The sequence below is a fragment of the Hypanus sabinus genome, chromosome 4, assembly GCF_030144855.1.
Source record: "Hypanus sabinus isolate sHypSab1 chromosome 4, sHypSab1.hap1, whole genome shotgun sequence".
Classification (NCBI taxonomy): Eukaryota; Metazoa; Chordata; class Chondrichthyes; order Myliobatiformes; family Dasyatidae; genus Hypanus; species Hypanus sabinus.
In genome coordinates, this window is record NC_082709.1 from 125436596 (window position 1) to 125463508 (window position 26913).

The following is a 26913-nucleotide window of genomic DNA, read 5'->3' on the forward strand; positions in this document are numbered from 1 at the left end:
AACATCTCCATCTCTCCATCTCTCCATCTCTCTCTCTCTCTCTCTCTCTCTCTCTCTCTCTCTCTCTCTCTCTCTCTCTCTCTCTCTCTCCCCCTCTCTCCCCCTCTCTCCCCCTCTCTCCCCCTCTCTCCCCCTCTCCCCCCTCTCCCCCCTCTCCCCCCTCTCCCCCCTCTCCCCCCTCTCCCCCCTCTCCCCCCTCTCCCCCCTCTCCCCCTCTCCCCCCCTCTCCCCCTCTCCCCCTCTCTCCCCCTCTCTCCCCCTCTCTCCCCCTCTCTCCCCCTCTCTCCCCCTCTCTCCCCCTCTCTCTCTCCTCCCCCTCTCTCCCCCCTCTCTCCCCCCTCTCTCCCCCCTCTCTCCCCCCTCTCTCCCCCTCTCTCCCCCTCTCTCCCCCTCTCTCCCCCTCTCTCCCCCTCTCTCCCCCTCTCTCCCCCTCTCTCCCCCTCTCTCCCCCTCTCTCCCCCTCTCTCCCCCTCTCTCTCTCTCCCTCTCCCCCTCTCTCCCCCTCTCTCTCTCCTCCCCCTCTCCCCCCCCTCTCTCCCCCCTCTCTCCCCCCTCTCTCCCCCCTCTCTCCCCCTCTCTCCCCCTCTCTCCCCTCTCTCCCCTCTCTCCTCTCTCCCCCTCTCTCCCCCTCTCTCCCCCTCTCTCCCCCTCTCTCCCCCTCTCTCCCCCTCTCTCCCCCTCTCTCCCCCTCTCTCCCCCTCTCTCCCCCTCTCTCCCCCTCTCTCCCTCTCCCCCTCTCTCCCCCTCTCTCCCCCTCTCCCTCTCCCCCTCTCTCCCCCTCTCTCTCTCCCCCTCTCTCCCCCTCTCTCCCCCTCTCTCCCCTCTCTCCCCTCTCTCCTCTCTCCCCCTCTCTCCCCCTCTCTCCCCCTCTCTCCCCCTCTCTCCCCCTCTCTCCCCCTCTCTCCCCCTCTCTCCCCCTCTCTCCCCCTCTCTCCCTCTCCCCCTCTCTCCCCCTCTCTCTCTCTCCCTCTCCCCCTCTCTCCCCCTCTCTCTCTCCCCCTCTCTCTCTCCCCCCCTCTCTCTCCCCCTCTCTCTCTCCCCCTCTCTCTCTCCCCCTCTCTCTCTCCTCCCCCTCACTCTCCCCTCTCTCTACCTCCTTGGAGCCACTCATCTGCACAAAGCACCTCTTGCAACAGGGACTCTTCTTCCAACAGCATCTTCCCTTGCTCCCGCCAAAAGACTCCACACTATCCTACTGACCTTCAGAAAACTCCGCCCCACAGCTCTCCAGAACCTTCTCTCATATCCCACAATCCTGATTGACTGACACACATTTCTAAGTTGGACAACATGGCTCCTTAGCTTAAGCCAAAACACTTTCCAGCCTGGCACACTGCTTTTACAGAAAATTGCTGATATAAACTACCTCACAGCACGACAATGAAAATCTTAACCAAGGCATTACACTGTTAAATGCCAGGAGTTGCTTTTGGGAGTACTGATGAGGATAGAACATGCATGGTGAATAGTAGAATTCTCGGGAACTTTGGGGAACAGAGAGAACTTGGTGTCCAAAGATTATGGAAGGTGGCAACACAGCTACATAATTAGATGGGAAGGCATATAGAATACTGGCCTTCATTACTCTGGGCATTGAATAAAAGAGCAGGAGGTTTCTGCTCAATCTTTATAAAACACTGCTCAGACCTCAGCTGGAACACAACATATAGTAAGAAAGATGTGACGGTGCTGGAGAAGGTCCAGTGGAGGCTCAGCATATGTTGCCTGGAATGAGGTGTTTTATTTATGAGGAGAGACCAGGACTGTTTCCCATGAATCAGAGGAAGTTAAGAAAGGACATGACTGAGGTAAATAATACTGGGAGTGTTTTAAGGGAGTAGACTGTAGGAAACTTCTCCCACGTCAGAGGTAGGTAAACTAGAGGACATAGATTTAGGTTAAGGGGTAAGAGATTTAGATGGGATCTGATGGCAGACAATTTTCACTAAGAGAGTGATGAGTACCTGGAATGCAGGCTCTGAGAGAGAAGTGAAGCAGAGTTGCAGACAGCATTTCAGACGTGTTGAATCATCTAGTCTGTGGGTTTCATACTGGAAAATGGGATTATTAGGGATGGATGGCCTATTCCAGGCTGTGTGACTATATACAGTTTAATGTATTACACACATGGGTAATTTACTCAGAAAACGGAGTTAATACAAGAAGTGGTAAAAAAGAAACAACAACTATTCCAAATAAAAGTATGAAAATTGCAGTGTACTAGATAAGTAGTTGTGTAAAAAAATATGCGTATAAAGCAATCCCAGTATAGCAGTGTGGTTGTCATGTTGATTGACAGAGGAATTACCCAATCATCTTCACTTTATCTAGCTGTAACATTATTAGGAAATGTCATCTTCACCATATTGGGAAGCATTGGGCCAGTGTGCACTGATATTATTTGTTTTAATGTATTTTTCTGCAACTTTCTGGATTCCCAACCTGAGAAGGGAAATAGGGGATCAACTCATGGGTTTGCTTTCATTCAGCAACAGGAAGAATAAAGACCCTGGACAATGATCAGAATAAGAGGCAATGTTCTTCCAGTTTTAACAAAAATAATTAACATCTTCTCTGCTTTTAATTCAGTTTTGAGTGCTTCACCTTTTCTGTTCCTTTATCTTTTCTTAGAATTGAATATCCCTGATGACTTCATTCCCAATGTTTATCTTCAACTTGATCAGCACCTCCAGGTAAAGCACTTTGAATTGTGTTTGATTTAAAGAATAAGAGGCAATAATTCTTGTCACCCCAACAAGCAATGTTAATAGGCTTGTTCCTGTTGAAAGTATAAAACACTTGGATCTGATATTAACAAAAATGTGAATTTGTACTTTATTATCTGGATAAGTGGATAAATTCAGAACAATAAAAATGTTCATTTTACAATATCAATACTTAATTTAATCAAGGCACTTGTAGAGAATACTGAAGGTAATTGCAGATCAGTCCATGTTGACACCTTTAGTCTAATCCAGCCAGTTTGGCATTTTACTTTGCCTCATAAAGATAGCATTGCTAAATTTACTCCCGTCAGTGAAATCAAAACTTTCCACTTTGGGGGTGTAGAAAGTTAAAAGATTGTTATGTCTGCTTTTATATCTTTTGCATCTAGTAAGCTTTCAGTAGAAGTTAATGTGATCACAGTTTTCCACAGAGTTCACTGCAGGGGCTCACCCACTACTGGTCATTTTGAAAACCTTGTGTTTCAGTTGTTTATCCCTGGGATAAGTCGTACACAGAATTGGTCACTTCATCTTATTCTCACTAGCTGAGTATGTAAAATTTCTGGGAGAGCCACATTGATACCAGCCCATCTTTATAGCCTGGGCAGTCCATTAAAACAAAAAAAACCAATACACACTTTCTGTAGCTATTTGAATTTAAATTGTGCTGTTTTAATAAAAATAGAATATTATCTTAGCCTAGGGCACTTATTCCATACATTTGCCCTGAAAAACAAAAGTAGTACATTAACATTTACAAGTATGTCTTTTATGTTGAAGAATATCCACAACACTAAATAAATGGAGGAGGAAATAAATGACCTGAAATGATCAAAGTGATGGGCTAAAAGTTTGTTTGAAGAGATGGTTTCAGTGTGTGGGTGTTAAAGGAGCAAGCTGGGGTAAGAATATAGAGGAAATTAGAATGGGAATTCCAGAATAAGAAAACTAAGCCTATAAGTGGTCAGTTGAAGTGTGAAGGGAAGGGTTTGTGTATAATGCTGCAATCAGAGGGGGGACATCTGGATTATATTACAGAGGAAAGAAAAAGGGTCATAATGGGGATTTAGACATATGTGAGACAATTGACCAAGTAGTGTGGCAGTATTTACAACGCAATACACAACTGCTAAACTGAGTTCATTCACACAAAGTATTTACTTCTGTCATATGTTATCAGCATAATGTATGCATTTTAGGTTTATATTTCCTTATGACATAGGAGGAGGCCATTTTGGTCCATTGAATCTGCACCAATTCACAATTCCATCCCCACACTAATTTTTCTTGTAAAATATTGTGGTATCATTCCATCAAATTTCCCCTCCCTCTCCACCTGAGGCTCTACCTTTCACCTTCACACCAGAGGCAATTTACAGTGGCCCATTAGTCTTTCACTATGAACTCAGTAAACACTTTATTAGGCAGACCTGCTTGTTAATGCAAATATCTAATCACCCAATCCTATGGCAGCACTCTATACGTGAAAGCATGCAGACACAGTCAAGAGGTTCAATTGTTATTCTTAAGAATAGTGAAGAAATGTGATCTAAGTGACTTTGACCATGTAATGGTTGTTGGTGCCAGATGGGGTGGTTTGAGTATCTCAGAAACTGCAGATCTCCTGGGACTTTCATGCACAAAATCTAGAGTTTACAGAGAATGGTGCAAAAACAAGAAAAACATGCAGTGAGTGGCAGTTCTATGGGCGAAAATGCCTTGTTAATGAGAGAGGTCAGAGGAGAATCACCAGACTGGTTCAAGCTGACAGGAAGGTGACAATAACTCAAATAACCAAGCATTACATATGTGGTGCAGTAGAGTATCTCTGAATGCACAACACATTGAACCATGAACTGGATGGACTACAGCAACAGAAGACCATAAACATGCACTTAGTGGCCACTTTATTAGGTTAAGGACCCTGGGTGTACCTTTAGGATTTGAAAAGAAACTGGAGTACCAGGAGGAAACTCACATGGTCAAAGGGAGAATGTGAAAATTCAGTTCACACATCACAAGAGGTCACTGCAGCTATAAGGCAGTAATTCAATACCACCCATATATAAAGGATGGTAACAATTTTGAGCTGCCACAAAGCAATTCTACCTTTCAAATATCAATAATAAATTTTCACTGTTATAAAATTAAGTGAAATTTAATTCTTCATTTTTTTTCCTCTATTAAAGATTCAAGAAAAGAGGTGTAATGTTACGAGTTCAGAGAGGATATTCAGGCAAACGAGTATAATAACACGGTAGAAGTTCACAGCATACGAGGAAACCATTATAATACATAGATTATGTAAATGTGTTTTCAAGAGTTAGTACAAAGGATTGACTTAAAACGATAGTAAATGTATGTAAGCAGAGAACAAGAACAGGCCCTTCAGTGCACAATGTTGTTCAGAACTAATTAGCCTATGGTTTAAAATGGTTAACTAAACAAATTCTTTCTACCTACACAATATTCATATCCCTCCATTCTCTGTATAATCATGTGCCTATCTAAGTCTTTCAAGCACCTCTTTCATATTCACCTGCACTGCCACCGTGGCAGCACATTTGGGAAATGAAGGAAAATGAAGAAATAAAAACCACGAAGCATTCTTAGCACAGGAACAGTTCAATAACCAAACAGCTAGGAAGATGAGCTGATTGAAAAGATAAACAACATGGAGGAATTTCCATTTCATTTACCATGACTCATGATAAAAGTTGGATGCCTGCTTATTTCAGCAGTTGAAAAGATTAAATTAAAAAGGATAGGAAATATAATAATTAAAATGTTGTTTTAAAGTTTTTGCAAGTCAATAGTGTGTGCATGCATATATATGTGTATAAATGCATGTGTACTTTGTTCATAATGAACTTTACATGCAAGAATTTTTAAACATAACCCCAGAAGCTCAAAACTCATTGGACTAAGGGCATATTTTTTTCATTTTGCTAAGTAACAAAGAAACAAACTTTTCAAATATTGTATAACATGACTTTTTGATTTTGTTTTGGAAATATTATTTTGTCAGATATTTTATAATGATCAAAAACAGACACAGGCAGACACCTAGGCTTTATGTCTACAAAATATTCCAAACGATGAAATTACTTTGATATAGAATCATTTACATATGGATATAAGTTACTACTTTCCGAAAGCAGGAATTACTATCTCTGCTCTCCAGCTACAATGACATGTTTTGATTTGGCCCCAGTGCCTCATTCTTTTATTGCTCTGTGAGCTGTATTATACCTGCACAGCTTAAATTTCCCTATCCCTGCTTACAATCATCTCTTACATTTTGGTCTGAGCAGTCAAAATAGCATTCCACTTCCTTTCTTAGTCCCACCTTCCTCCCTCAATCTGTTTCCCTCTCCTGTTTTCCACTTCCCCTAGCCTCTATGCTGTTCTGATGCATCTCTCTCTCTCCTTTCTAGAAACCCAGTTCATTATGTAGTGTAACATGATTCAGATCATTATGAGAAGTAAATCATATTTGACAACTCTATTGCGGTAGTTTAAGGATGAAACTAGTAAAATAGATAAGGTTTGGAGCAGAAGATGTGGTCTATTATGATTTTCAGAAAGCTTTTGTTAAGATCCCATGTAGAAGGTTGTTTGACAAGGCCAAAGCACATGGAATTGTGGTTAACATACTGATACATGTTGAAACTTGGTTAACAGCTTGAAAGCAAAGTGGATTAATGGATGTTTCATGGGTTGGCAGACTGTTGGCTAATAAGGTACCATGTGGATAAGTTCTTGAGTCCAAGCTGTTCAGAATCTGTAAACAAATTTAACTGATGGAATCAAATATTATATCTCCAAATCTTCTGACAGTATAAAACTAGATGTGATTGTACATAGGGACAAGATTATAAACTGAACTCAAAGGGTTATAGACATGGATAGACAAGAACATGGCAGATATGCTATAATGTGGAAAGCTTTGGGAACATTGCTTTGGTGCACAAAACTGAAAGAACTTCATTAATGGTGAGCGATTGGGTTATAGTGATGCTCAAAGACATCTAGGTTCCTTGTGTGTTAGCACTGTGAGCTAACATACAAACAATTAAGAATGCAAATGGTATGATAGTCTTCACTGTGGGAAAAATTGAGTACTAGCAATAAGATCATTTACAACAATTTTGTAAGTATTGGTGAGACTGCATCAGGAGTATTGTGTAAGTTTTGGTTTATGTATCTGAAACAAGGATATACTTGCCATGAAATGCAATAAGAGTTTTGCCATACTGTTTCCTGGGATGGAGTAATTGCTGTATGATGAGAAATCAAAGAGAGCAGCCCTGCGAGCTCTAGAGTTTTAAGGTGACCACAGTGAAGCAGTCTTAGAGTGCTTGAAGTAGTACATGCATGGAATCTATTTTCCTTTGCTAAGGAGTAAAGGAATAGGGGGACAGAACTGTAAGAGCAGGACATTTAGGAGAGAAGTTCCTTACTCAAAGGGTAGTGTATCTTTGGAATTCTCTAACACAAGAGCTGTGGAGGCTCAGTCAGGGATTGAGTTAATATGAAGCAGAGATCCATCAGTTTCTGGATATCAAGGCTTCTTGTGGATAGTGCAGGAAAATGGGGCTAAGATAGAAGATCAGCTGCAATCTTGATGTAACAAGGAGAAGGTTTGAAGAGCCAGATGACCTGTTCCTGCTAATATTCTAATATTCCTCAGTGGTTCTGTCCCATTTTAGTTATTGCACCATCTCCTCACCCTCTGACTGCTCTCCCTCCCACTCTATAAATTCATTTGTCCTGGCCTGGCCTGGCCTAATCGGCATCCAACTAAAAAAACTTCCTAACTAAATCATGAAGTTAATTGAAAATGAAGGTCTTGTTAAATACAACATTGATTTGGTCTTGGCAACTCTGGTTATTCCAAACTCTTTTTTTTTGGATATTGTAAAAGATTTTGTTCTGGTAGTAATAGCATACCAAAAAAAAAAAACTAAAGTGGCAGGAATCTAAAGCTATTCTTTTATTCATTTCAGAAATTGTATCAATCATTAATATTGGGTTACATTTAAAACAATGTTATTATTAATTTGCCAACTGCAGAGAGCTATTTTCTACCACTCCTAGAAAAGACACAACTATGACTCAGCTTTGTAGATGAAAACAAGCATTAGATATAATATAGCCGAAAGACTAGCAAGGAGGCACCAGTGACCATGGCGATATATTGCGGGCTGCTAACAAAACTTCCAAGCATGCCTCTTTTGAATTACTCTCACAGCAATCTGCAGTATATAATGTTCCTTTAAGCAATGTACTTTTGAACCGTCTTAATGATCTAGTGATTTCACGATCTTCTGAAGGACTCAGCAGACTTATCTCTGAACATGCAGGTACGTCACCTTTAAGCGGACGAAGGTACATCAGTATGGCTGGAAGGGAGGGAAGAGGGGAGGACTCTCGCTGGAAGAATGGGCAAAAACAGTGGCAGATAGAATACAGTGCTGGGAAATGTATGATGATGCATTGTGATAAAAGGATCAATAGTGCGGACTATTATCTAAATCGGGAGAAGGTTCAAACATCAGAGGTGCAGAGGGACTTAGGAGTCCTTGTGCAAGACTCACAGAAGGTTAATTTACAGGTTGAGTCTGTGGAAAAAAGGACAAATGTAATGTTGGCATTTACTTCAAGGAGAATAGAATATAAAAGCAAGGAGATAATGTCGAGGATTTACAAGACACTAGTCAGGCCGCACTTGGAGTATTGTCAACAGTTCTGGGTCTCATATCTCAGACAGGATGTGTTGTCATTGGAGAGAGTCCAGAGGAAGTTCACGAGGATGATTCTTGGAATGAAGGAGTTAACATATGAGGAGCTTTTGACAGCTTTGGGCCTGTACTCATTGGAATTTAGAAGAATGTGGGGGGATCTCATTGAAATCTACCAAATGTTGAAAGTATTAGATAGGGTGGATATGGAAAGGATGTTTCCTATGGAGGGGGTATGCAGAGTTAGAGGTCACAGCTTCAAGAGAAACAACCCTTTAGAACAGAGGTGAGGAAGATTTATTTTAGCCAGCGAGTAGTAAATCTGTGGAATTTAAACCTGTGAATACTACCTCACTTTTTCAATATATGTTATTTCTGTTTCTGCACGATTTTTAATCTCCAATATTCATAAACTGTAATTGATTGATTTACTTGTTCTCTTCTATATTATGTATTGTATTGAACTGCTGCTGCTAAGTTAACAAATTTCACAACACAAGCCGCTGATTCTGATTCTGATTCTCAATGCTCTGCCAGAGACTGCGGTGGAGGCCAATTCTGTGTGTATGTTTAAGGTGGAAGTTGATCGTTTCCTGATCGGTCTTGGCATCAAAGGATACGGCGAGAAGGCAGGTGTCTGGGGTTGAGTGGGATCCAGGATCAGCCATGATGGAATAGTGGAGCAGACTCAATGGGCTGAATGGCCTAATTCTGCTCCTATGTCTTGTGGTTTTATGGACTCCAAGCCAGGTTGAGATACAGAGGAGTGCAAGCCCTTCTATCCAGCATCTTGTTAGCAAATGTACAGTCACTGGAAACCAAGACTAAGGACCTAAGGGCAAGATTGCGGTTTCAGAGGAAAATGAGCATTTGCTGTGTTCATGGAGACATGACTCACTCCGGAGATGCCAGCTGTATCAGTAAGACCCAAAGACTTCCTGAGACACAGGATGGGCCAAACTACTGATTCAGAGAAGGCAAAAGGTGGCGTTCTGAGTTTCATAATAAACTCTCTGTGGTACTCAAATGTGGTGGCTTTATTGTAATCCTGATTCCCCCAACCTGGAATATCTAATGACTAAGTGCCTACTTACCAAGAGAGTTCTCCATGATTCTGACCACAGTTAACATATCACCAACAGCCGATGGTAATCAGACACTCAGGATATTGAGTACTGCCATCACCAAACAAGAAACAGTCCTCCCAACACATTTCAAATCATTGTCAAAGACTTCAATCAGGCTTGTCTGAAGAAATCTCTGTCCAATTATTATCAGCGTATCATCTGCAGCAGCAGGGTTCCCAACATTCTATACTATTGGTATACTATGATAAGGAATACCTATCATTCCATGCCCAGACTGCATTTCAGGAAATCTAATCACTTGGCTGTTCTTTTCCTCCCTGCATACAGACAGAGGCTAAAGAACAAAGTTCCAGAGATAAGTACAACAAAGAGGTGGTTGTGGGAGGCAGAGGAACAGCTAAGGGGTTGCTTTGAGTCGGTAGACCGGGACGTGTTCAAGGACCGAGATCTGATTGAATACACCACAGTTGTCACAGACATTATAAAAGCAGTTGTAGATGAACGTGTCCCCACAAAATTACTCTGTTTTCCTGTATCAGAAGCCCTGGATGAAGAATAAGATTTGCAATGTTTTGAGGGCCAGATCAGTGGCATTTAGATCTGGTGACCAAGTAAGATACAATAGGTCCAGGTATGATCTCCGCATCTTGCATGCAAAGTGGCAACTCTGGACCAAATCTGAATCATTGAAGGATGCTTGACGAGCGGGGTCAGGGCTCTTACAAAGTCTAACTAAGAGACATAGGTGACTACAAGACATACCTCTAGATCAGCTTAATGCCTTCTATGTTTGCTTCGACTGTCAAAGCGTGGAGGAATCTTCATGAATTGCCAGAGTCCCCAATGACCCTGTGATTTCAGTATCTGAGGCTGATGTGAGGGTATCCTTCAGGAGGATGAATCCATGGAAAGCATTCAGCTCAGGTGGGATAACTGGATGAGTATTGAAGAAATGTGCTTATCAACTGACTAGTTTGATCAGCACAGTCTGTGGTACCCATCTACTTCAAGCAGGTTTCAATTATACCAGTGCCTAAGAAGAACGTGGTAACATGCCCCAAAGGTTATTGTCCAGTAGCACTTACATCCACAGTGATGAAGAGTTTTGAGCGGTTGGTGATGAAACATATCAACTCCTGTCTGAGAAGTGACTTGGATCTGCTCCAGTTTGCCTACTCATACAACAGGTCCACAGCGGATGCCATTTCATTGGCTCAACCCTGGAACTTCTGGACAGCAAATCTGCCTACATCAGGATACTCTTTATCGACTACAGCTCAGCATTCAATACTATGACCCCCTCAAAACTAATTAATAAGCTTCAAGACCTTGGTCTCAATACTTCCTTATGCAACTTGATCTAGCCAGTTCAGATTGAGAACACCATCTCTTCCACAGTCCCCAAAACCACAGGTGATAGAGACTGTGGTGTACCACAAAGCTGTGTGCATAGTCCCCTGCTCTACACATTTTACACTTAAGACTGTGTGGCCAAGCACAACTCCAATGCCATATTTGAGTTTGCAGACATTGGCCGAATCAAAGGTGGTGACAAATCAGCATGTAGGAAAGACGTTGAAAATCTGGCTGAGTGGTTCCACAACAACCTCTTACTCAATGTCAGCAAGACCAAGGAAATGATTATTGACTTCAGGAGGAGGAAACCAGTCCTTATTGTGGCATCAGATGTGGAGAAGATCAGCAACTTTAAAATCCTCGGTGTTATCATTTCATAGAATCTACCCTGGGCCTAGCATGTAAATCAGTTACAAAGAAAGGACAACTGCATCTCTTCTTCCTTAGAAGTTTGCGAAGATTCGGCATGACATCTACTTTGATAAACTATAGATATGTGGTGGAGAGTACATTGACTGGTTGCATCATGGCCTGGTATGGAAACACCAATGCCCAAGAATGGAAAAGCCTATGAAATGCAGTGGATATGGCCTAGTTCATCATGGGTAAAGCCCTCCCCATCATTGAGCACATCTATACGGAGCATTGATGCAGGAAAGCAGCATCCATCGTCAAGGACCCCCACCATCCTGGCCATGCTCTCTTCTCCCTGCTGCCGTCAGGTAGAAGGTGCAGGAGCCTCAGGACACACACAACCTGGTTCAGGAGCAGTTATTACCCCTCAACCATCAGGCTCCTGAACCAGTGGGGATAACTTAATTCAACTTAGCTTGCCCCATCACTGAATGGACCCACAACTAATAGACTCACTTTCAAAGATTCTTCATCTCACTTTCTCATTTTTTTTGTATTTGCACATGTTGTTGTCTTGGACATATTGGTTGTTTGTCAGTGCTGTTGGCCGCAGTCTTTCACTGATTCTATTATGCTGCTTGGATTTTCTGAGTATGCCTCCATGAAAATGAATCTCAGGGTTGTATACAGTGACATATCTGTACTTTGATAATAAATTTACTTTGAACTTAAAGACATAAGTATAATCTTAAGGTAATAGAAACCACGTACAATAAAAATATTTGAGAGAATACATTCAACACAGGTTATCCTGTATCATATAAAGCAGTGGTTTTGAAAGAAAGAGCAATTTGTTTGCAAATGATAAAATATACAACCCCCATATGCTTGATGATGTGATGGTTGTTTGCTTTTTGAAGGAACTGAGTGATGCACCATCAATAACTCTGAGACGTGGGTTAAGGTAGGCTTTTATTGGCTGGAAGAAAGCACAAGCAGCAAGTGACCACCACACAGCATCCTGGAGACTGAGGAAGGGGCTGTGCCTCCAATCGCCTTTATACCGGGGTCTGTGGGAGGAGCCATGGTCTGTAGGAGGAGCCACAGGAGCAGTCAGCGGGGGGTGTGTCCAGACAGGTATATGTAGTTCACCACACTGAGGCTGATTGAGAACTGTGCTGTCTTACAGATACCCAAGAATGCTATTACCCCAAAGTGGAGGCAGCTGACATTGCCGAAAATATTTTTATTTAATGTTATTTGCTTTGTGAAATTGCTAGCTAAACTACCTCAATATTATTAAAATCACAAATATTTCATGCACTTTTTGAGCTACCCACTGCTATTGCCCAGCCCTTACCCTGGCACCGGAGGAATCTTTCCATTAGAGATGAGATGACATAGAGAATGAATAAAAATAACATTTTGTGTGCCAGAACTAAATGGACGTGTTCACACACATCAGATTTGATGGAATGAACTCCATCTGGTGTATATTTTGACACAATAAGACTATTACATTTTTAGCTCTTTTCCCATCATTTTTCAGTTAAATGTACATCACAAAAGTTAGCCTTTTATGGAATAAAAAATATGAAGTGTCAAACAACTGCATTTTAACCTGGATTTTTGTACAATCCATAGTGGAAGATAAACACCTCATCCTGTGTTCAGCAGGCGAAATAAATAGCTCAGTCTCTGTCTCTATACTTCCCTACTCCTCTCCATCTGGTTCCACTTGTCCATTATCTTGTTCTATTTATCATCTCCCAGCCTCTGTCTCCACATTCCCTCACCCCTCCCCTCCTACGTTGCTCTATTTGACCATCATCTCCCACCTCACCTAGATCCACCCATCACCTAGCAGCCTCTGACTCAACCCCCACCGCCCCCCCCCCCCCCAACCCGGATCTCCTCTTTGTACTCCCTCTTTTCCCTCTACACACTCAGGTCCTGATCAGTTCCCTAGACTCAAATATTGAATATTTCTTTGCCTCCTCAGATGAGTTCCTTCAGCAGTTTGATTTTACTTCCAGATTCCAGCATCTGCAGTCTCTCATGTCTCCAGTAAACAGCTAGTTTTATTATTTATAACAGAACCATTACACTAAAGCAAAATAATATATTTCCTAACAGTATTAATCACTTTACAAAAGTAACAATGTTTTTCTTTTTAGATTATTTTGCCATTGTCTCTGAAGAACTGTGCTGTCCTTGAGTTGGCCTCTCACCTTCACTTGCAATGCAACATTAGGCAATTAATTTCTGGATGCAGGTTATACTGTGACTGTGGTGAAGTTGCTAAGCCTGACGTTACCTCAGAACTTAGTTTCTTTCAAACCAGCTTAATACTCTATCTGTCTCCTCTGTCAATAGGAATATCTTGGAAAAAATACAGTCCGAATGCACCGACGGCAATAATATGGATGAATTAATCACACAAATAGATCTAAATTAATATGAATGATTTGTATTATGGAAACATCACTGGAGGGGGATCGAGGATGAGAATTGAACATCTGGGAGTATTTAGTATTGCAGAAGGATGGGGGAAAGGAAGGAAAAGGAGGTGAGGAAGCACCTCTAGTTCAAGAGGAAATCACACAGTGTTAAAGAAGGATATCAACACAGATGATGTGGAATGTGTCTGGGCAGAGCTAAGCAACACCTAGGGGCCAAACTTGTGAGTGAGGCTTGTACACAAACCCTCCAAAAAGAAGAAGAGGTGATTATGAAAATTGCATTAAACCAGAAATTAGAGACATGTGCTCTCAGGGTACAATGATAACAAATAAGTTTAACCTACACATAGATTGGACTGGCCAAATTAAGAACATCACAGTGAAAGAATAATTCTGAAGTGGATATAAAACTGTTTTGTGGATCAATATATTAAGGAATCACCAAATAACAGGCCAAACCAGACTAGGTATTAAGTATTAGGAACGATTTAATTAGCAGTCTTGTTGTTCAAGACTCCTGGGGGAGAAGTGATTGAAATCTATTTCTTCATTAAAATAGAGGATGATATGGAACGTACTGTTATGTGATGGTATGAGATGAGATTTGACTGAAATTAATTAGGAAATTTTACCTAAATCGTTGACTGTTGGCTGCCAATGGCAAACATTTGAGGAGACTATGGTAGAACCACAAAAATTACTCTTTGTTATTTAGGGGAAGAGAATCAGATGCAAAGCGTAGCTTAACTGTAGCCAACAAGGGGAATTCCTGAATATATCCAAGGAGAAAACGTATATTATTGACTAACAAAACCTCAAACTTGAGGTCAGTGTAAAATGCAACAAGGGGACACCAAGGGACTGAGATGGTGATGAGGAAACTCCTGAGTGAGAATAAGCTTGCATGGAATATAAAAGATAGTTGGATCTGTGAAGAGAAAAATATTAGTGAAGGCAAATATATGGTGATACAGAATTTTGCTAATAATTCTTTCTCATGGAAAATATTGCCCAACTCCCTGAATTCTCCATGTTCCAATGTCAGCAGTCTCTTGTGCTTCCACTAAATTAGAATGATTAGTCATGATCTTGTTGAAAGGCAGACTGGGCTAGAAAGGCCAAATGGTCTACTCCAGCTCCTAAATTCAATTATTTATTAACTCCTGCATCTCATGGTCACTCTAGTCACATTAATTTCAGTGTTGTCTGGTTAAGAAATCAACAATCTCTGGACAAATACTACTCATGGGGTACTTCGAGGTAGACCAGGCTCTGCAGCTCCGGTAGAGTGCAGTCGTTTAAGGTTCGCCATGAGTTGCTGACTGATTAGAGCTTCCTATGCAGGGGTTTTCAGTGTTCATATGATTACCTATTGCATGACCAAAAGTTTATAATAGTTTTAGTAATAAGCCATAAAAGACAAGATACTATATTTCAAGAAAAACAATTCAATAGTAATACTTGGAAGTACCACTGTCATTGTGTACCACCCATAGACAGATAACTGAACCATAATATCTGGGATGTGCTATATTGCAGATAAAATAATGAGATAATTTTTATCACTGAAATGATTAAATAGAGGCGAAGTCTTAACATTCATTTTGCTGAAATTTATCTCAGTTTATAGCTGCTGATTTGAAAAGAGTGTATTGTATATTTCAGGTCATTCCTCCTTCTAGTGTTGTATCTCTTTATTTCTGGTTTCCTCACTTCAGGTTGCTACCTCTCCACCGTGTACTTAGACAAGAATGTGCTCCAAGTTTAAAATCAATAACCTGAAATTAAAACAGACAATGCTGGACAACTTCATCAGTTCAAGCACGTCTGTGGAAAAAGAAACAGAGTTAGCATTTCAGGTCTGAGTTGTCAGGTCCTTTGTCAGCTTCAGATGTGAGGTAATGAGCATCTTTCTCTTCTCACTGATGCTGCCTGACCTGGGTGTGAACTGTCACCTTCTGAAGGGAGCTGTATAAGGATGATTTTCCCTCTAATTTTGTTTTTCCTTCCCTGGTTTCTTTGAGACGGCTTGTTGTAATTTCAGATCAAATAACAAATTAAAAGAGTGCAGCATTATGCAGTGACAGCTGCCTCATTGTTCTACTATCTTACCTCCCTCTCCATGTTTGGTTTTCCTTTCCTGCTGCAAAACCCATACCACCAAGAGAGGTTGGCAGATTACACACTCAGACTGTGCAATGCCCCAGATTTTAAATTTTAGTTTCCCATCTTGTTTTAGAAAACTTCCCAGCCTTCAGTTATCCCTCGTGGAAAGCTGAAATGGAGCTGGAGTCCTTGACAGCACAGAAACAGGCTCTTCAGCCCATCTAGTCTGTGCTTGCCTGAACTTCTGCTTAGTCTCATCTAGCTGACCCCGAACCATATCCCTTTCATGTACACACCTTATGAACAATAAGAGGTGAAGCCATGTCGAACCACTTTGTGGAAGAGTGCTTTGGCACAGACATGGGCTAAACTTCTAACTTGACCGGTGAAATGCATTTGATGCGACCCACACCGAGATCCTAATTTCTTTTGCCTCCTAGCCTCTGCAACCATGCCTGAACTCCAAAGAGTCAATGCTGGTGTTCCAGAAGCACTGCAGGATAGCCGAGGAGTACCACAAAGTACAGAAAGAAATCGCGCTGCTACAGGAACGGAAGTAAGTGAAGTTTCACATTTGCAATTTAATGCTTTCCCTGGTAATATTTATTCACCCTGTTGCATTAATAACAAACATTATATTTGTTTAATTGAAAACATTTTCTGGCTTTTGAATCATAAGGTGAAAATTAAAGTGTTGTTGAATCCATGATGTGGTACAGGTCTAATCCCCAGATGAGAACGAAAGCAACAGTAGGGCACCGACAAAGATGGAAGGACAAATCAAGCAAACTTTCTGCTCGTGATTGTTACTTTTTCTTTACTATTGGAAAGCAGATCTGCGGGTGTTTGGTTGATGACACCTCGCATGTTGACTCATGTTCTTCCTGCTCTCAACTAATCTGAAAACACCCTTGGAGGTCCAAAGGGTGTCAGCACCTGCTTTACTGACGTTTTATAGCTATGAGAACACAAACCATATTCTTTTTTTTCAAAGTATTGTTCCTTTCTTTTTCTCTTATATATGACTTCTCTGCTTGACAACTCCTTGTGAAGGTGTGGTTCCATGGACATTGACCAGATTTTGCTGACTCGACAAGCATTATTATATTATGCTCAAAATATCAACGAATGGGAGAATTTTGCACTGGGTTGATGGTGAGGCTATCACAGGAGCAAATTAGATACAGGCTGCCACCAGGTAACAAACAAATTCTTTTACAGATGCTCAGAAGACAAATTTGTCAGAAAAATACACATAAATCAACCTATATGGCAACTATATCTTTACAGTATTGTACTGAATGGCTTTGAGAGATAAGAGAGCTAAGAAAGAACAATTAGTGAAAGTGGAGAGAAAGTGGAAGCTAGTTCTGCTCTCCATCAGAATGAACATACAGTACATACAAACATCAGACTTTCAAATTTAATAATATTATGGGAACTCATTTATATGTCCAGCTGTCTGTAAGTCAGGTTTTCGTTATCTGCTGACAGTCTGTTGTAATACTCAGAGCATGCACCCACACAGTTACTTCCAGAAATTCGAAAGCTGCAGCTCAATTTGCCCTGAACTTTTCAGTCCACATTGTAACACTTAACAAAACTTTCCAGGTAGATTCAGGAACGAATGCATGAGTATGAAGGTGCCATGTTTCCCCATTATTATCTATTTGACACCCATTAGTTATAGCAAACATGGGAGGAGGACCTGCTGTATTCAAATATAGATTATTTTACCAAAGGAAAAGATGGTAGAAAATAAATTCTGTAGCCGTATTTTTACAAACATGGCATCTCATTCATTGGAATTTATGTTGGACATTAATGTTTTTCAATTTTTTTCTGCCTATATTCTTTGTTCCTCTTAAACCCATATTTTTTCCTCTCCCCTTCCCCCTCCCTTTCATTCACTTTCAATATGCAAATTAAAAAACATTTTATCCTTGCTGGTTTAGACTCTGCAGGATATGGTTTTCGGTCTAACATCATCAGGGATTCCAAAGCACAAAGTTGTGTTTTCCACTCAACCCACATTGACCATAAGTTTGCTATGAACAAGTGCCATTGGGCAGCATTTTAATTTTTTTTTAATTGCTTGATCTATTTAAAGGCTATAACCTTCACTGAAATTTATTCAATACTGCAAAAAGTGGGTTCCTCTGGAAAAATACTTTCAAAATCAAATGAGATTAACCAATTGAAAAACTTTAAAATTATGAACTTTTAAAAATATGTAGTTGGTGTATAATAGTTTTTTAAAAATAAAATCACTTAAGACATTTCACAATGCAGTAATTAGTTGTTTTGTGTCCTAAACTTTCATCTCAGAAGCCTTTTTAAAAGGCCCAAAAACAGAGAATTATAAATAGAAGGTCACCCAGGAAGCTTGGCCAATGTTGTGCCTCTACCACATTATTAAACTCGAGCAAAAGACAGGTTGAATCATGTCACACTGAATGCAATTTGCATTAAAATTCTGCAATACCTGTATTAAGAGAAGTGCGATAAATTCACTTGAAACTGAGATGAACTTCCAAGCCTGCAGGTCTCAATGTGGGCTCATTGATCTGATTGGTTGATGCTGGCATTTACAACAGCAGAGAGTACTGCTGGATTAGAGGCCTAGATATGTACTGAGGTATTTAGCAAAATGCACAATTTTGGAAGTGCTGCTAGTTGCTGAGAACAACATAAATGAAGTAGATAATATTTCTCGTTGATGCACAGTATAGTATTTGTTTTTATTTTGATACAAGGTAAAGAAGAAACATGCCCAATTTCCAATTACAGGAGTAGAGAGTTCATAAATTTATAAGATAAATATCTTTAACAGAGTTCAAAAAATAGTTCAATGTAGTTAAATTCAGGGAAAATAAAAAACAGATTTGCTGGTGGTAATTTTGATAAGTTGAGATTCAATGATACGGTGAGCTACCATGCTATGAATGCCCATGATGGAGTGACTAATCTGCTGTAACATATCTACCAGCTAAATTCAGTATTTTTTGCATTGTTATCATGATTTTGGACAGCAGATCTCTTAAATTTAATTCTCTAATGCAATTGTAAAATTCCATCTTTTGGAGTCTACATTGGATAATGTAAGGAGTTTCCATTTCATGCTAAGTGATTATCAAAGGATCATGACTAGTGAACTGGTCCACTTACTATTATTTACGTGGCTTGTTTTTGAAACACCTGTCTCTAAAATCAAATTAAGCTATTTTTATAACTCAGTTGACAGAACTACTGGTACAATCAGGGTTGTTTCTACACTATTTGCACCATGTACTCAAAGATTTTGTATAGATTATGAATGATTACAAATAGATTAGACTATGAATAAATGAATGGTGAATTAAATGTATCCACAGTATATCAGATATCGGGGGTGAGTATGCAACACAGCAGCCTCAAAAGCTAGAAGTCTGTTGGGAAACTATGTATGCTTATTTTGTTCTTGGATGAATTAGACTTTTCATGATTAGAAGACAAATATCAATTTCTAAATATTAGATCAATTAGTTATTGATTGACACTATATTATCTTTGCATCACGATGAATGTGCTGAGACTGGTAAGTATTTCTCCTTAGACATATTCTTTCCACTTTGCTTTCAACTTTCTTCTTTCCTCTCAGCTCTGAAAAGAAGTCACTAACCTGAAACACTAACACTGTTTCTATGTCCTGAAAATCTGCCTCAGCTGTTGAGCATTTTCAGCATTCTCTGTTTTTATTTCCCAGTACTCTCTGCATTCTAGTCTGTGGACAAATGTTTACCCATACAGTTACTGACCCTTAAAATTCCATGGCCACCGATTTTTCTAACCAGCCCTGTGTGTGGGAATTCATCATTCAGGAGACATCTACTGCATTCCCTTCATCAGTGTTCTTTATCACCACTTCAGAAAAGTTCAGGCAGAGAGCTGACTCTCCTCTATCAACTCAACGTTATCTGAGTGGCCATTAACATTTTTCCTGATCTGAAAGAGAGAGAAAAAAAAGTTATTGGAAATCTGAAATTAAAAATAGAAAATACTCAGTAGGTCAGACAGCAGAAGCATTTTCTCGGATGATTATTTCTGTAAGTTTCCCACAAGAAAGATAAACACCTCCCATTTGAATAGAGGCACTTCCATGTTAAGTTAGTTGCCAGTCTACTCTCATACTTTCCCTTTGTCTTTTACACTTCTCCTTTCAGCTTACAATCACTGAACAGCATCCTGACATCAGTGTTTGCATTGTCCAGGTGATCTAGAGCCTGTGAAGACCCACTATTGCGTCCAATATAGGCCTATTGTGGCGATAGGCAAATTGCAAATTGCAGTGGGTCCAGGTCCTTGCTGAGGCAAGAGTTCATTCTAGCCACGACCAACCTCACAGAAAGTATTTCATCACTGTTGATGTGAGTTCCACTAGGTGATAGTCATTAAGGCAGCTCTTCTTACACACTGGTATTATTGTTGCCTTTTTGAAGCAGGTGGGAACTTCCAACCCCAGTAGTGAGAGGTTGAAAATGTCCTTGAGTACTCCTGCCAACTGGTTAACACAGCTTTCAGAGCCTTACCAGTACTCCATCAGGGTCTGCTGCCTTGAGAGGGTTCACCCTCCTTAAAGACAGCCTAAAATCGGCCCCCAAGACAGAGGTCACAGGATCACTGGGATCTTCACAGCTGTAGTTACATTCTCCCTTTCAAAGTGGGCATAGGAGGCATTGAGCTCATCTGGTAGTGAAGCGTCACTGCCATTCATGCTATTGCGCTTCGCTTTGTAGGAAGTAATGTCCTGCAAACCCTGCCAGAGTTGATGTGCATCTGATGTTGCCTCTAACCTCGCTTGGAATTGTCTCTTCACCTCTGAAATAGCTCTCCACAAGTTGTACCTGTACAGGCCTGGGTCACCAGACCTAAATGCCCCAGACCTAGCCCTCAGCAGATGAAGTACCTCCTGGTTCATCCACGGCTTTTCTTTGGGAATGTACAGCAAGTTTTCATAGGCACACACTCACCCGCAGAGGTTTTAATGAAGTTGGTAACAACTGTGCATTCTCATCCAGATTCAAGGATGAATCCCTGAATACAGTCCAGTCTCTATGTCCTTTCTCATGTCTTAGGATCATCCTCATTATGGGAGTGAACCTAACCTGGAGCAGAAGCATCTGTTCCTGAAAGGTCACCTATTGGTCTGGTACATCTTTACAGGTTAATATTTGGTTCAGCATTGTCCAGGCCTGGGCCCCTCTCATCCTGTTGAAGTGCTAAAGAAGCCTTGTATTAATACAGGTAAAATCTTTTGAAAGCATGGGTACACAGAAACCTAGTTAGTCGATGTAAATGGACAACAAAAACAAAGCAGTTTTTCTGTATTCCTGACCGATGACTAAAACTGGATGAAAGGATCCTCAGTCTAATCTTATTGTAGGCATTTGCTGATATAATTAGATTGTCACACTTACGTAACAGCATTTGCATATTAAAAATAGTCATTTGCCTATGAAGCCTTTTGGAACATTTGTATGGCATGAAAGGAATATCAAAATTCAAACGCCTTTCTTTGGAACTCAGCAATTTGTTATCATAACTGACAGAGTCAAAGGGTGGAGTAGTCACTTTTTTTCGAAAACTTACACCAATGAGTTGAGATATTGCATTATTGAGGGTGGGTAAGTTGGTGACAATATCTGAAAAAGCAGGAAATTAGTGGTTAGTTTGTAATTTAAAAACAAAAAATGTTTTATGAGAGGGAAATTGAAAGGGGAAATTGAAAGGAAGAATTGTAGGAAGGAATGCCAGTTTCAATTTCATCTTTAATTTCAGTAAAAAGTCTGGTATTAAGCAGAATGGTGACAAAACAGTTGGCAATTATTTTGAAGATGAATATCTTTTGCTCTAAATTTTCTCTCCTCTTGAAAGAAACCTATAATGAAATATAAAAGTAATGCTGGAAGTAGGAAAACATCAAAAGGCAGTGCTTGAGAGTGAAGCACATAACAACTTCGGTCAATGCCACTGCACCTCACCAATTCTGATAAAAGGTTAGATTTCTTTTCCCCTGTGGGAGAATGGGGAGGTAATGGATGGGAGCTGCAGGGAGGTAGTTGCCCCTAAGCTTCTGAAGGCAGATACCAGGGTGACTGTCAGGAGAGGGAAACGAACCGGCAGCCAGTGCAACGTACCATGGTGGCTGTAATAAGTACACAGCCTTGGACACTGTTGAGGGGGTACAACCTACAGGGGGAGGACTGAGTCTCAGACACTGAGTCTGCGGTTTAGAAGGGAAGTGAGGAGAAGAGGAGTTCAGTTGTGATTAGGGATTGCATAATCAGAGGAACAGACAGGAGATTCTGTGGATGTGAGAGGGACACACACAGATGGTATGTTGCCTTCCAGGTGCCAGGGTGGGTCAGGGATGTTTCAGATCAGGTCCACAAGAGTGAGCAGGCGGAACATATTCATACCGAGGAAAAGAGAGGAAGTCCTGAGAGAGAATACAAAGAATTTGCTCAAAAGCTGAAAAGCAGGGCCTTCAGGATAGTAATCTCTGGGTTGCTACATTTGCCACGTGCCAGTGAGGGTAAGAATAGGATGATTTGGCAGATCAATGCATAGCTGAGGAATTGGTGCAGGGGGCAGGGTTTCAGATTTCTGGATCATTGAGATCTCTTCTTGGGGAAGGTATGACCCGTACAAAAAGGACAAGTTACACCTGAACCCAAGGGGGACCTAAATCCTTGCGGTCAGCTTTGCTAGAGTTGTTGGGGAGGGTTTAAACTAATTTAGCAGGGGGAGGAGACCCATAGTAATAGGGCTGAGGACTGGACAGGTGGTATACAAGTCGATGCAGTGTGTAGTGAGACAGTGAGTTTGGATAAGCAGATGTTAAGGCAAAATTACAGTCAGATGGATGAGTTGAAATGTAACATGGGGACAAAATCAAAAAGGGTGTTGAATACAGGACTGAAGGTGTTGTACGAGGGGCGATTGATAAGTTCATGGCTTAAGGTAGACGGAGTCAATTTTAGAAAACCTAGCACATTTATTTTTTCAACATAGGCCCCTCCTACATTTACACACTTAGTCAAGCCGTCATGAAGCATACGTATCTTGGACCTCCAGAAAGTGTCCACAGATGGGTGATTGATAAGTTCGTGGCCCAAGGTAGAAGGAGACGAGTTATACAGCTCTCATTACATGCACATGCAGTTCAACTCTTTGAGTGATTATGCAGAAAGTTTGAAGTTAATAACTCATCTTCTATCTTAGGCCACGAACTTATCAATCACCCATCTTTGGACACTTTCTGGAGGTCCAAGATCCGTATGTTCCATGACTGCTGGACTAAGTGTGTAAATGTAGGAGGGGACGATGTTGACAAATAAATATGCTAGGTTTTCTAAAACTGATTCCGTCTACCTTTAGCCACGAACTTATCAATCACCCCTCGTATTTGAATGCATGCAGTATATAGAATTAGGTAGATGATCTTTTAGTGCAGTTAGAGATCGGCATTTATGATGTTGTGCGTATTTCTGAGTCAAGGCTGAAAGAAGATCAGGAGCGTTACATCCAAGGATACACATATATCAAAAGGACAGGTATGAGGAGTGTTTTTGTTTGGAGAAGGAAGTAGGAGGATCAGAACGGGAGTGCGGCAGGAGCCATCTTGAATTTTTCTTATTCTCATCGGAGTTAAGGGAGGCGGGACTGCGCAGGCACGTGAAGGTGGGCAGTGAAGCAGGGAAGATTTAAAAAGGGCACAGCCTTGTACAGCGGGCAGTGGAGTGAGTCAGGAGCAGAGTGAAGGCTTAATTTCATTTGCTCACCTTGCGAGGCAAGGTAGGTTTAGGTTTCAGTTTTTCCTGTTATTTGAGGAAAGGGGGAAGTATGAGTGTGAGGGCAGCTCGTTGTTCTCGGTGTCAGATGTGGGAGGTCCTGGAGTCTCCTAGCCTCCCGTACGTCCACATCTGTGCCAGGTGCGCCGAGCTGCAGCTCCTGAGGGACCGTGTTAGGGAACTGGAGCTGCAGCTCGATGACCTTCATCTGGTCAGGAAGAGTGAGGAGTTGATAGAGAGGAGTTACAGGTGGGTGGTCACACCAGGGCCAAGGGAGGCAGACAGGTGGGTCACGGTTAGGAGGGGGAAGGGGAAGAGTCAGGTACCAGAGAGTACCCCACTGACTGTACCCCTTGACAATAAGTAGTCCTGTTTGAGTACTGTTGGGGGGGACAGCCTACCTGGGGGAAGCGACAGTGGCTGTGCCTCCAGCACAGGGTCTGGCCCTGCAGCTCAGAAGGGTACGGAAAGGAAAAGGAAGGCAGTAGTAATAGGGGACTCCATAGTTAGGGAGTCAGACAGGCGATTCTGTGGATGCAATCAGGAGACCCGGATGGTAGTTTGCCTCTCTGGTGCCAGGGTTCAGGATGTTACTGATCACATCCAAGATATCCTGAAGTGGGAGGGTGAGGAGCCAGAGGTTGTGGTACATTTAGGTACCAAAGACATAGGTAGGAAAAGGGACGAGGTCCTGAAAGGAGAATACAGGGAGTTAGGAAGGCAGTTGAGAAGTAGGACAACAAAGGTAGTAATCTCAGGATTATTGTCTGTGCCATGTGACAGCGAGAGTAGGAATCGAATGAGGTGGAGGATAAATGTATGGCTGAGGGACTGGAACAGTGGGCGGGGATTCAAGTTTCTGGATCATTGGGACCTCTGTTGGGGCAGGTGTGACCTGTACAAAAAGGACTTGAATCATAGGGGGACCAATATCCTGGCGGGGAGATTTGCTAAGGCTACTGGGGAGACTTTGAACTAGAATGGTTTGGGGGTGGGAATCAATTTGAAGAGACTAGGGGAGAGGAGGTTAGTTCACAAATAGAGAAAGCTAGTAGATGATGTGTGAGGGAGGATAGGCAGGTGATAGGGGCGCACTCAGACTGAAGATGTAGGGGAGAAGGAAGAAAAAGATAATAAAGTTGATCGCATTGTTAGGGATAAGCAGAAAGGAAGAAGTGGAGAATGTCTTAAATGAATCTATTTTAATGCTAGGAGCATTATAAGAAAGGTGGATGAGCTTAGAGCATGGATTGATACCTGAAAATATGATGATGTAGCTATTAGTGAAACATGGTTGCAGGAGAGGTGTGATTGGCAACTATATGTTACTGGATTTCATTGCTTCAGGTGTGATAGAATTGGGGGGCAAGAGGGGGAGGTGTTGTATTGCTTGTCCGATAAAATATTACAGCTTTGGCAGGATAGATTAGAGGGCTCGTCTAGGGAGACTATTTGGGTGTACTTGAGGAATGGGAAAGGTGTAGTAACACTTATAGGGGTGTATTATAGACCACCTAATCGGGAGCGAGAATTGGAGGAGCAAATTTGTAAGGAGATAGCAGATATTTGTAGTAAGCACAAGGTTGTGATTGTGGGAGTTTTAAATTTTCCACACATAGACTGGGAAGCCCATTCTGTAAAAGGGCTGGATGGTTTGGAGTTTGTAAAATGTGTGCAGGGTAGTTTTTTGCAGCAATACATAGAGGTACCGACTAGAGAAGGGGCAGTGTTGGATCTCCTGTCAGGGAATGAGATAGGTCAGGTGACAGACATATGTGTTGGGGAGCACTTCGGGTCCAGTGATCACAATACCATTAGTTTCAATATAATTATGGAGAAGGATAGGACTGGACCCAGGGTTGAGATTTTTGATTGGAGGAAGGCTAACTTTGAGGAGATGCGAAAGGACTTAGAAGGAGTGGATTGGGACAATTTGTTTTATGAGAAGGATGTAATAGAGAAATGGAGGTCATTTAAAGGTGAAATTTTGAGGGTACAGAATCTTTATGTTCCTATTAGGTTGAAAGGAAAGGTTAAAAGTTTGAGAGCACCATGGTTTTCAAGGGATATTGGAAACTTGGTTCAGAAAAAGAGGAAGATCTATAATGAATATAGGCAGCATGGAGTAAATGAGGTGCTCGAGGAATATAAAGAATGTAAAAAGAATCTTAAGAAAGAAATTAGAAAAGCTAAAAGAAGATTCGAGGTTGCTTTGGCAAGTAAGGTGAAAATAAATCCGAAGGGTTTCTACAGTTATATTAATAGCAAAAGGATAGTGAGGGATAAAATTGGTCCCTTAGAGAATCAGAGCGGGCAGCTATGTCAGGAGCCGAAAGAGATGGGGGAGATTTTGAACAATTTCTTTTCTTTGGTATGCACTAAAGAGAAGGATATTGAATTGTGTGAGGTAAGGGAAACAAGTAGGGAAGTTATGGAAACTATGATGATTAAAGAGGAGGAAATACTGACACTTCTAAGGAATATAAAAGTGGATAACTCTCCGGTTCCTGACAGGATATTCCCTAGGACCTTGAGGGATGTTGGTGTAGAAATAGCAAGGGCTCTAACAGAAATATTTCAAATGTCATTAGAAACGGGGATGGTGCCAATGGATTGTATTGCTCATGTGGTTCCATTGTTTAAAAAGGGTTCTAAGAGTAAACCTAACAATTATAGGCCTGTGAGTTTGATGTCAGTGGTGGGTAAATTAATGGAAAGTATTCTTAGAGATGGCATGTATAATTATCTGGATAGACAGGATCTGATTAGGAATAGTCAGCATGGATTTGTACGTGGAAGTTCATGTTTGACAAATCTTATTGAATTTTTTGAAGAGATTACAAAGAAAGTTGACAAGGGTAAGGCAGTGGATGTTGTCTATATGGACTTCAGTAAGGCCTTTGACAAGGTTCCGCACGGAAGGTTAGTTAGGAAGGATCAATCATTAGGTATTAATATTGAAGTAGTAAAATGGATTCCACAGTGGCTAGATGGGAGATGCCAGAGAGTAGTGGTGGATAACTGTTTGTCAGGTTGGAGGCCGGTGACTAGTGGTGTGCCTCAGGGATCTGTATTGGTTCCAATGTTGTTTGTCATTTACATTAATGATCTGGATGATGGGGTGGAAAACTGGATTAGTAAGTATGCAGATAGTACTAAGATAGGTGGTGTTGTGGATAACGAAGTAGGTTTTCAAAGCTTGTAGAGAGATTTAGGCCAGTTAGAAGAGTGGGCTGAATGATGGC

The 26913-nt window shown here is 41.3% G+C and overlaps 1 protein-coding gene across 5 annotated transcripts in view; it reads left to right on the top strand.

Moving 5' to 3' along the window:
* The window catches only part of map3k7cl (map3k7 C-terminal like), an 87955-nt gene that overhangs the window by 48477 nt on the left and 12565 nt on the right, over window positions 1-26913 (top strand). For 4 of the 5 annotated variants that reach the window (XR_009511502.1, XM_059966164.1, XM_059966165.1 and 1 more), the window contains 2 exons: window positions 2632-2693; window positions 16277-16392. Coding sequence is in view for 4 of the 5 variants with exons in the window: in XM_059966164.1 (XP_059822147.1) it covers window positions 2632-2693; window positions 16277-16392 (178 nt within the window). In the remaining variant the exon portion in view is untranslated. Of the gene's footprint in view, window positions 1-2631; window positions 2694-7838; window positions 8093-16276; window positions 16393-26913 lie in introns of those variants that run through there. The other variant, XM_059966168.1, reaches the window with a different exon arrangement.